This window comes from Oncorhynchus tshawytscha, linkage group LG13, assembly GCF_018296145.1.
Source record: "Oncorhynchus tshawytscha isolate Ot180627B linkage group LG13, Otsh_v2.0, whole genome shotgun sequence".
Classification (NCBI taxonomy): domain Eukaryota; kingdom Metazoa; phylum Chordata; class Actinopteri; order Salmoniformes; family Salmonidae; genus Oncorhynchus; species Oncorhynchus tshawytscha.
This window is the reverse complement of record NC_056441.1, coordinates 9,889,750-9,902,221: the sequence shown is the minus strand read 5'-3', so window position 1 is coordinate 9,902,221 and position 12,472 is coordinate 9,889,750. Positions and strand designations below refer to the sequence as shown.

Sequence of the window (12,472 nt, the reverse complement as noted above, 5' to 3'; positions counted from 1 at the left end):
ACATTTAGTGTTAGTCACGTATGTGACTATATATTGGTCAGAACTATACTTATATTGGTCAGAACGGGCTACGTTGGTGCAGTGGAACGATGTGAGTCGTAATGGGTGAGTTGTCACTCTACAAGTAGTCTGAGATGTGATGGTGAGGTTCTCTCACCAGACAGAACCACCTTTCAATGGAAGTCATGACTGACAACACACGCTGTGACAAGTGACAGCGAGGACGTCAGAAAGGGTACTAAGATTATTTGCGTGACCGACGGTAGGAAGAGTGAATGTCTTCCTACTTCTTCCTTTACGCAATTTGGCCACCGTTATAAAAATGCAATTTTAAACAATGGGAGTCATTCATATATTTCAACCGCCTTGTATAGTTTTCTGAAAGACCAAAAAAGCAACAATGACAAAAATCAAAACATATGAACAGCTATTCGCACAGTGAACACGTTGTGTATCAATATATACATTTTGCAATGTGTGAAGATCCAATTAGGTCTAGTCCACAAAACAAAAATCTACCTTGATCACAGTATTTCATCCTGGCAAAATAGCTTGGCCTGTGCAGCATGCCCTTAAAAATGAGACATTCACTGGGGTGCCATCGTACCATCCTTAATATCCCTCATATACATACAGTACAGGCCAGTCTTTGTCCAAAATGACACCATCTTTCCTACGTAATGCAATACTTTTGACCATGAAGTGCGCCCTGTAAGCAATAGTGTGTCATTTGAAGTGCAGCAATTATGTGGACAATCAGTTTTACAGATAAAAACTGCCACATCTCCCACGCATTGTTCGTTAGTGAGCTATTTCTCTTAGCATAAAAATATACCGTGACCTTTTTCATTAGGTGATGTGTCATAGCGGAACACACAGTGGCAGCCGTCATGATTTGAGGCACACAGGCATAACTTAAAAAAAAAAAAACAGAACAGCATCTGCTGATGGAGTCATGTCTTCTCTTAGCATCAGCCCGACAATGGGGTACTGTGACTTAATGTATTACAGTACCAAGATTGTCCAACTATGTTGAAGTAGAGTATATCTCCATTAGATAAATCTCCCATTTATAGATACAATTCTCATAGTAGCTTAATTGACTTGACCTGATGTGGTCATAAATAGCCAACACATTTTGTTGTAAGATAAAATATTTAAATGTAGGCTGGTAAGTCATGTTTTTTTTACAAAATAATGGGCAAATCAAAAAAAACATGAACTGGTGCACACCCAGAGAAAATTATTTTTATGTAGAGGTGCTGACTAACAGCGAATAAAATATAAGCTATAAAAATCACACACTCTATATATAAACTTATAGTAATTTTTTGGGTAAATCACCAATGTTTCAGCATCGCTGTGCCTTCTTCAGGGTGAATGAGGAAGTTGAAGGCAGACTAATGAATGAGGAAGTAGAAGGCAGACGTTCCAAAGGACACAATACACTACATGGCCAAAAGTAAGTGGACACCTGCTCGTCAAACATCTCATTCCGCAACCATGGGCAGTAATATGGAGTTGGTCCCCCCTTTGCTGCTATAACAGCCTCCACTCTTCTGGGAAGGCTTTCTACTAGATTTTGGAACATTGCTGCAGGGACTTGCTTCAATTCAGCCAGAAGAGCATTAGTGAGGTTGGGCACTGATGTTGGGCGATTAAGCATGGCTGGCAGTCAGCGTTCCAATCATCTCAAAGGTGTCCAATGGGGTTGAGGTCAGGGCTCTGTCCAAGCCTGTCAAGTTCTTCCACACCAATCTAGACAAACCATTTCTGTATGGACCTCGCTTTGTGAACGGGGGCATTGTCATGCTGAAACAGGAAAGGGACTTCCCCAAACTGTTGCCACAAAGTTGGAAACACAGAATCATCTAGAATGTCATTGTATGCTGTAGCGTTAAGACTTCCATTCACTGGAACTAAGGGCAGTGTCTGAACCATGAAAAACAGCCCCAGACCATTATTCCTCCTCCACCAAACCTTACAGTTAGCACTGTGCATTGTGGCAGGTAGCATTCTCTTGGCATCCGCCAAACCCAGATTTTTCTATCGGACTGCCAGATGGTGAAGCGTGATTCATCACTCCAGAGAACGTGTGTCCACTGCTACAGAGTCCAATGGCGGCAAGCTATACACCACTCCAGCCGACATTTGGCATCGCGCATGGTGATCTTAGGCTTGTGTGCGGCTGCTCGGCCATGGAAACACAATTCATTAAGCTCCCAATTCATTACAATCTGTAGAAGCTATGAGAATAGAAAGACTCAATACGTTTGTGAAGCATCACAGCACAGTTGAAAAATATATGGCAAATAGAAATCCAAAATGGATGATGTTGAGAGAGAGATGGGAGAGGTTGAATGGAGCTGCAGGGTGGGACTGGATGATGTTGAGAGATAGATGGGAGAGGTTGAATGGAGCTGCAGGGTGGGACTGGATGATGTTGAGAGATAGATGGGAGAGGTTGAATGGAGCTGCAGGGTGGGACTGGATGATGTTGAGAGATAGATGGGAGAGGTTGAATGGAGCTGCAGGGTGGGACTGGATGATGTTGAGAGATAGATGGGAGAGGTTGAATGGAGCTGCAGGGTGGGACTGGATGATGTTGAGAGATAGATGGGAGAGGTTGAATGGAGCTGCAGGGTGGGACTGGATGATGTTGAGAGATAGATGGGAGAGGTTGAATGGAGCTGCAGGGTGGGACTGGATGATGTTGAGAGATAGATGGGAGAGGTTGAATGGCGCTGAAGGGTGGGACTAATAACAAGATAATCATTGTAAAACATACGGGGTTTGTAAAATGTATAAAGGTTCAGAAATGTTGTGAAATAGCACAGTTACAAATAGAAATCAAATCGGACGGACATCAGAAATAGAGGAAGGATTAAAACAAACAAAATATAACTATTGTAAAATAGATTGTGTCTGTAAAATGTGTAATATGTACAGTTGAAGTCGGAAGTTTACATACACCTTAGCCAAGTATATTTAAACTCAGTTTTTCACAATTCCTGACATTTAATCCTAGTACATATTCCCTGTTTTAGGTCAGTTAGGATCACCACTTTATTTTAAGAATGTGAAATGTCAGAATAATAGGACAGAGAGAATGATTTATTTCATATTTTATTTCTCTCTCTATATATACAGTTGAAGTTGGAAGTTTACATACACTTAGGTTGGAGTCATTAAAACTTGTTTTTCAAACGGTCCACAAATGTCTTGTTAACAAACTATAGTGTTGGCAAGTCGGTTCGGACATCTACTTTGTGCATGACACAAGTAATTTTTCCAACAATTGTTTACAGACAGATGATTTCACTTATAATTCACTGTATCACAATTCCAGTGGGTCAGAAGTTAACATACACTAAGTTGACTGTGCTTTTAAACAGCTTGGAAAATTCTAGAAAATGATGTCATGGCTTTAGAAGCTTCTGATAGGCTAATTGACATAATTTGAGTCAATTGGGGGTGTACCTGTGGATGTATTTAAAGGTCTACCTTCAAACTCAGTGCCTCTTTGCATGACATCATGGGAAAATCAAAGGAAATCAGCCAAGACCTCCAAAAAAACGTTTTAGACCCCAACAAGTCTGGTTCATCATTGGGAGCAATTTCCAAATGCCTGAAGGTACCACATTCATCTGTACAAACAATAGTACGCAAGTATAACCACCATGGTACCCCATGCAGCCGTCATACCGCTCAGGAAGGAGACACGTTCTGTCTCTAGAGATGAACGTACTTTGGTGTGAAAAGTGCAAATCAATCCCAGAACAACAGCAAAGGACCTTGTGAAGATGCTGGAGGAAACAGCTACAAAAGTACCTATATCCACAGTAAAACGAGTCCCATATCGACATAACCTGAAAGGCCACTCAGCAAGGAAGAAGCCACTGCTACAAAACTGCCATAAAAAAGCCAGGTGTCAATTTGCAACTGCACATGGGGACAAAGATTGTCATTTTTGGAGAAATGTCCTCTGATCTGATGAAACAAAATTAGAACTGTTTGGCCATAATGACCATCGTTATGTTTGGAGAAAAAAGGGGGATGCTTGCAAGCCGAAGAACACCATCCCAACTGTGAAGCACAGGGGTGGCAGCATCATGGTGTGGGGGTGCTTTGCTGCAGGAGGGACTGGTGCACTTCACAAAATAGATGGCATCATGAGGAATTAAAATTATGTGGATATATTGAAGCAACATCAGTCAGGAAGTTAAAGCTTGGTCGCAAATGGGTCTTCCAAATGGACAATGACCCCAAGCATAATTCCAAAGTTGTGGCAAAATGGCTTAAGGACAACAAAGTCAAGGTATTGGAGTTGCCATCACAAAGCCCTGACCTCAATCCTATAGAACATTTGTGGGCAGAACTGAAAAAGTGTGTGTGAGCAAGGAGGCCTACAAACCTGACTCAGTTACACCAGCTTTGTCAGGAGGAATGGGCCAAAATTCACCCAACTTATTGTGGGAAGCTGGTGGAAGGCTACCTGAAACATTTGACCCACGTTAAACAATTTAAAGGCAATGCTACCAAATACTAATTGAGTGTATGTAAACTTCTGACCCACTGGGAATGTGATGGAAATCATTCTCTCTACTATTATTCTGACATTTCACATTCTTAAAATAAAGCGGTGATATTAGCTGACCTAAGACAGGGAATTTGTACTAGGAATAATTGTCAGGAATTGTGAAAAACTGAGTTTAAATGTATTTGGCTGAGGTGTATGTAAACTTCCAATTTCAACTGTGTGTATATATATATATATCACACCGTCAGCACAATAACTGTTTGTCGGGAGCTTCTTTTTTTTCCTTCTTTTTGTTGACGTTGTTATATATATATATATACAGTTGAAATCTGAAGTTTACATACACCTTAGCCAAATACATTTAAACTCAGTTTTCACAATTCCTGACATCTAATCCTAGTAAAAATTCCCTGTCTTAGGTAAGCTAATATCACCACTTTATTTTAAGAATACATACCCATATATATATATGGGTATGTATGTATATAAAACTATTTTTAATAAATTAGCTCCCGACGAACAGCTATTGTGCTGACGTTGTTTCCAGAGGCAGTTTGGAACACAGCAGTGAGTTTTGCAAGCGAGGACAGACAATTTTTTACACAATACGTGCTTCAGCACTCGGCAGTCCTATTCTGTGAGCTTGTGTGGCCTACCACTTTGCGGATGAGCCGTTGTTGCTCCTAGATGTTTCTACTTTAAAATAACATCATTTACAATTGACCGGGGCAGCTCTAGCAGGGCAGATATTTGATGAACTGATTTGTGGGAAAGATGGCATCCTATGACGGTGCCACGTTGAAAGTCACTGAGCTCTTCAGTAAGATCATACTACTGCCACATTTTGTCTATTGAGATTGCATGGCCGTGTGCTCGATTTTATACACCAGTCAGCAACGGGTGTGGCTGAAAAAGTCGAATCCTCTCATTGGAAAAGGTGTCCACATAATTTTGCATATATAGTGTGTGTGTGCAGCATGCTATTCCATAGGCCTTTCTTTGCATAAATGCAAAGCAGTGGCATTCGAGTATGGGGTATTTTTTGGGGTGCATCTTATCCAATTTATTATAGAAGGCTAGTATTATTCAATTTAGTTTTTTTATATCATTAAAATGTAAACAATCTCAAATAAATTTGATTTATAATACCCTAAATGTCTATGATTATAGGGGAAAACTGACCGTAATCATTGCATGGCACACTCTATGTATCCTACATTTTTTTATAGCAGCTGTCTAATCTTCGATTTTCAAAGTCACCCTCAAACCTCAGGCAAGGCCAAAGTCCATTAGGCTTTTATATGGTTAGTAATTGCTATGGGAGATCTGCATGGGAAAGCCCGGTCGGCAGTCGTAGTGGCGCAACGTGACCTGAAAAAAAAGGAACCTCCGGGAAAACCGTCAGTGCAAAGGGGAGATCTTTAGGGGGGTGGGCGACAAAAACGATACTTGAAATAAACACTATTTTTTAAATTGTACATATGATCTACACATAGTTGATATACGTTTTAAATGAATGTGCATGTATAAAGTAAAACCTTATTAATATTGCTTTCAGTAATTTATTTGGTCGTAGTTCGACCGTCTCACACCTCCCGGAGATGACATCCTGTGGTTGGGAGGCGGAGACGGGACCCCCGTTGACGTCAGTGGGCCTGTCTGTTTCCTGCAATAGAAAGTGAGAGAAGAGAGACAAAATAATCAATTTGTCCTTACAGTTAAGGTGTGTTACACCTGCAATCTCTGACAATTATTAATATTAAGACTGCACTTGTAAGTATATTTGAATGTAGTTTGTTTATATTTATAAATTTTTTCGTTAATTTGTTGGCCACTTCGGTCTGCATCGGGATGTGTTCTGGCAGTGTTTTCACGGGGCGCTCGTGTCCAATGCTTGTCGGGGACGTTCTAGCTGGTTTGGCTAGTTCTTTTCTCAAGGCCATCACTGTTTTGTTTCGTTTAGCTCACGCCTGTGCTTTTTTTTTGTTTGCCAAGAAGGAATGTCAAATTTTAGGACCAAACAAGTCAAACTTTCAGAGCCGTCGTTGCTTTACCATCGTTGTTTTGGTGTAGACGTCTGCAGCATTCGAATGTGGCGTGTGTAATGTTACTATCTTGCTTGCTACGCAACGTGTACCGAATGTGCCTATTTTGCGCCCATAGGTAAGACTTATCTATTGCAATTTATCTGATACACTAGCCAGTGTTTTATATGTTACGCAACACATGGCAAACAAAGTGTTGAAAATAATGTCGCATTTTGTTGAATTAGGGAAGTGCAGCCGTTGTACTGTTGCAGAGAGCGAGGGGGTTCCCCTGACTCCTCCCTCAGTTACAGCGCGTTCATGTGTTGCTACTGACATAAAAATACGATGTTCCCATATTGTTTTTTGATTTAGACTGCGTTCCCTGAAAATAAAATTGGCACGTGATATAACATGGATTGTGAAAGCACGTTGATGAATGACTACAAGGAAACAGGGGTGTTTACCTGTTTAGATCACTTGAAGTCGCTGTCACTTGAAGCCACCGTTATTGGTTGGATAGAGTGATCTGATTATGACACAGACAGGGGTTTGGCTATTCAAAATTCATATTTCATAATGCAGGACATCGTGTCTATTGTTTTACATGCGGCTACAATGTTGCTGCAAGGTGACGGGAAGGAATCCTCCTAGGTGTGTGTTGAATGAGTCAGCCGTTAGTGACCAAGAGAGAGGATTTCATTCGGACAGTTTTTGGCCTACTGCAACATTTACTCAGCAGCTCATTGTGGCGTCCTCGTCAAGCTGTCAGTTTCGGGGTGTTTCCTCAAATATTTATCAGCTGACACGCGCGCCGCACACGCACGTCTCGGTCTCCTCCTGAACATGCAGCATCGTCTGAAGCGTCAAGCATTCGACCTGTCCTTCGTTCTGCGAGGCAGGTGGGTGCCTAGGGCTGCATGGGGCTGCATGTTACATTGTGTGACTTTCAATTGTCGTTCTTTCGGTGACCTGGTTCAGACGCTATGTACCACACTGCCGATTTATTGCACTGACTTCGAGAATGATGTCATTGCTGTGGCAGCGCACATGTAGCAGTGTATGGTTAAACATCCTACACTTGTAGTAACTGACTGTTATGTAACATAGACGTGATGCTGAAAGATAATGTTCAGTGGAAGGGATTGGACGAGGTTGCTTGTTATGAATACTACAATAGGTTATTTTAGTAACGCCATGTAGGAAATTATCTAACAGCATGCAGATCATTATATTTCAAAGGTTTTGTCATTTTCAATAAAGTCATAAAAGTCTAGATAATTCAGGGCAGTGTATTGGAGGGCTATTTGTAGGAGTGCTATGCTTTGCCGTGGTTATTTTTTTTTTTGCAGAGCGCAGATTTGCATAAAGAAAAAAAGAGAACAGATCATCCTCTGTAAAAAAAGAAGGAAAAAAAGAAGAAAGGGCAGCAATACAATAAAACAACAACTACCACGAGATCACATTGCCCTTTCAGTGTTTGCAGAGGTCTGATTGTGACGCAATGATCTATGGAGTTTTAACTTTGACAAGATGATCAGTCTGATATTAGCCCTGCCCGCTAACCGCCGTAGCACCCTGGACCGCTTACTTCCCGCCAGACACAGGGCCTTATTGTTGGCACCTTTCATCATTCGAGAACGTGTTTCGTCAAAGCGAAGGACAGGCATGCGTATCTGACATGGACTTGTCAATCAGACATTTTACCAAAAACAATCTCCTCTTGGTTTAGATCAGACTAGAGATAGTTACTCCAGGGCGTATAGTTATATGGATATAGATGCCTTCACATCTCTTTTGTCTGTCCAGAATTCACCACATTTCAGTCGCAGGAGTGTCATCCTGTCATACGGACATACCATCAAACCTAGCTGGAGCTTTTCTTTTTCAGTAGGTTTGAACTGAAGTAAAAATTTAGCCTGTGTACATTTGGCCAGAAATAAGAATTTAAAACATGTATGTTTGAATCAATTGTTTGTATATACACTAGATGATCGACAGGGGGTGCTGCATTGAAGCTACCGCACCTCCATCTTGGCACTCCCACACCATTGTAGAAAATATTTTTGGAAGCTATTAAAATGCATTCACTGATGTCTAGATTTGTTTTTGCTACGTTTATTTTATTTCAACACCTTAATGCAGGGATGGACAACTCCAGTCCTCGAGGGTCTGATTGGTGTCACTGTTTCTCCATCCATAACAAACACAGCTGATTAATCACATTGCATTCTAAACTGAAGATCATGACTGGGTGATTATTGGAGTCAGGTTTGTTAGCTGGGGCTGGGACAAAACTGTGACACCAATCAGGACCTCGAGGACTGGAATCGCCCACCCCTGCCTTTAATGCATAATATATAATTATATTATGTGAGCTAAACAAATTTGTAAAAAATATATACAAACTGTTTCCTTAAAAAAATCTTAATCAATCTTCACACAATATCCCACAATGACAAAGCAAAAACAGGTTTCTAGACATTTTTGCTAATTTATAAAAAAAACAAACATCTTATTTAAATAAGTATTCAGACCCTTTTCTATGAGACTCGAACTTGACATCAGGTGCATCCGGTTTCCATTGATCATTCTTGATGTTTCGAGGACTTGATTGGAGTCAACCTGTGGTGAATTCAATTGATTTGGCATGATTTGGAAAAGCACACACCTGTCTATATAAGATCCCACAGTTGACAGTGCATATCAGAGCAAAAACCAAGTTGTGAGGTCGAAGGAATTGTCCGTAGAGCTCCGAGACAGGATTGTGTCGAGGCACAGATCTGGGGAAGGGTAACAAAAAATGTATGTAGCATTGAAGGTCCCCAAGAACACACTGGCCTCATCATTCTTAAATTTAAGAAGTTCGGAACCGCCAAGACTCTTGGTCAGGAAGGTGACTAAGAACCCGATGGTCACTCTAACAGAGCTCCAGAGTTCCTCTGTGGAGATGGAAGAACCTTCCAGAAGGACAACCCTCTCTACTGCATTCCAGCAAATAAGGCCTTTATGGTAGAGTGGCCAGAGGGAAGCCACTCCTCAATAAAAGGCACCTAAAGGAGTCTCAGACCATGAAACAAGATTCTCTGGTCTGATGAAACCCAAGATTGAAATAAGAATTTACACTGTGTATGTTTGGACTGAAATAAGAATTTACACTGTGTATGTTTGGACTGAAATAAGAATTTACACTGTGTATGTTTGGACTGAAATAAGAATTTACACTGTGTATGTTTGGACTGAAATAAGAATTTACACTGTGTATGTTTGGACTGAAATAAGAATTTACACTGTGTATGTTTGGACTGAAATAAGAATTTACACTGTGTATGTTTGGACTGAAATAAGAATTTACACGGTGTACGTTTTGGACTGAAATAAGAATTTAGAAAGTGACAACAGCAGTGTTCTCTCTTCCAAGTGAGAGGACGGGAGACTACACACACCCACCCAAGGGTTTCTGTTGACAGGTAAATGCCAGCTTTTGGCCATAAAAAAAAAAGCAGCTAAATCAAATTGTCCGGGAGAAAGAAAAATCCATTGGAAAAATAATGCTTTTTATTCATTGATGGAAATAGCAGTCGATGTGCCACAACGTCAAATGCAAATATACTTCATAGGCTAATAAATCCTCAAGCTGCTTGGAAATGTATGTCTGCTGTGTTTCTATTTCTACTTACGTTAAAGACGCAAGGTCCCCTTTAAACAATGCTACTTAATATAATGTTTACATACCCTACATTACTCATCTCATATGTATATACTGTACTCTATACCATCTACTGCATCTTGCCTATGCCGTTCTGTACCATCACTCATTCATATATCTTTATGTACATATTCTTTATCCCTTTTTTTAAAAATGAATGAATTTGATTTACTTATTCGAATTTGATTGTCCGACATCAGTTTTATAATTTCTTCATTTTGTTGACACCTTGAGCGGCCACTTTCCACTGCTGTGGTGCTGAATCGGTGTGGCGCGTGGGGCGCGGGGCCTGGGGCGCGGGGCAGGCCGGCTCTGGTGTTCGTAGACAGCCATGTTTTATTTTTATTGGCTTAATAGAAATACTGTCTAGGCTAAATAAAATTAGAGAGGTCTAGATTGTATTTAAATAAATAAAAAACAGCTGTGATTTTGATATTTATTAATTAAAGTGTTCTTACAAATAGCCTGTAAGACAGGTCGTTCGCACATTTTATTATACAAATCTAATATTTTGAATTTGTTTTACTGTGTAGCCAGTCACGCTATCCCGTGCAAAATGTTCCTCACGGAAACCCTGACACACACACACACACACACACACACACGGAAGACTGCATGGAATGTTTAGTGTTTATTGTTTTTCGCTGTATGTTGAGCTAACGCTGACCACTCTGTTGTTTGTGAACCCAGAGGGTGTCCCTGACTGTGTGTATGTGGAGTCAGCCGTCCCCCAGCTGGTCTATCTGCATTAGAGAATCTACCACCTTTCAGAAGATGTGTCAGTGAGTGAACCAACCAACCGGGGAAAAGAAAATGCCGCGCACAAAGCAGAACAACCCCAAGAACCTTAAAGGTGAGTCCCCAAACTGAAATGGAGTGTTATGAATGGGACTTGTATTCTAACCTATTCTAACTTAACCTATTATAATCTATCCTATTCTAATTTAACCTATTCTAATCTATTCTATTCTAACCTATTCTAACTTAACCTATTATAATCTATCCTATTCTAACCTATTCTAACTTAACCTATTATAATCTATCCTATTCTAACCTATTCTAATTTAACCTATTATAATCTATCCTATTCTAACCTATTCTAATTTAACCTATTATAATCTATCCTATTCTAACCTATTCTAATTTAACCTATTATAATCTATCCTATTCTAACCTATTCTAACTTAACCTATTATAATCTATCCTATTCTAACCTATTCTAACTTAACCTATTATAATCTATCCTATTCTAATTGAACCTATTCTAATCTATTCTAACCTATTATAATATATACTAACCTATTCTAACTTAACCTATTCTATTATTCTAACCTATTGTATTCTAACCTAGTCTATTATCCTATTCTATTCTAACGTAGTCTATCCTATTCTAACCCATTCTAACCTATTCTAACTTAACCTATTATAATCTATCCTATTCTAATTTAACCTATTCTAATCTATTCTATTCTAACCTATTCTAACTTAACCTATTATAATCTATCCTATTCTAACCTATTCTAACTTAACCTATTATAATCTATCCTATTCTAACCTATTCTAATTTAACCTATTATAATCTATCCTATTCTAACCTATTCTAATTTAACCTATTATAATCTATCCTATTCTAACCTATTCTAATTTAACCTATTATAATCTATCCTATTCTAACCTATTCTAACTTAACCTATTATAATCTATCCTATTCTAACCTATTCTAACTTAACCTATTATAATCTATCCTATTCTAATTGAACCTATTCTAATCTATTCTAACCTATTATAATATATACTAACCTATTCTAACTTAACCTATTCTATTATTCTAACCTATTGTATTCTAACCTAGTCTATTATCCTATTCTATTCTAACGTAGTCTATCCTATTCTAACCCATTCTATCATATTCTATTATCTAATTCTAACCCATTCTAACCTATTCTATTATCCTATTCTATTCTAACCTAGTCTAGTCTATTCTATCCTGCTCTTTTCTAACCTATTCTATCCGATTCTAACCCATTCTATCCTATTCTATTATCCGATTCTAACCTATTCTATTATCCTATTCTATTTTATTCTATCCTATTCTAACTTATTCTAACTTAACCTATTCTATTCTAATCTATTCTAATCTAGTCTATTCTATCCTGTTGTATTCTATACTATTCTTTTCTAACCTAGTCTATTATCCTA

At 39.1% G+C, this 12,472-nt stretch overlaps 1 protein-coding gene across 3 annotated transcripts in view; it reads left to right on the top strand.

Moving 5' to 3' along the window:
• Positions 1-6,171: 6,171 nt before the first annotated feature.
• Positions 6,172-12,472, top strand: part of LOC112236431 (zinc finger protein 40-like) — a 107,997-nt gene continuing 101,696 nt past the window's right edge. Inside the window, exons 1-2 of one of the 3 annotated variants that reach the window (XM_042295149.1) lie at positions 6,172-6,313; positions 10,964-11,126. In XM_042295149.1, coding sequence (XP_042151083.1) covers positions 11,087-11,126 — 40 coding nt within the window. In that variant the 5' untranslated portion in view covers positions 6,172-6,313; positions 10,964-11,086. Of the gene's footprint in view, positions 6,314-6,397; positions 6,704-10,963; positions 11,127-12,472 lie in introns of those variants that run through there. The other 2 variants (XM_042295151.1, XM_042295150.1) reach the window with 2 other exon arrangements.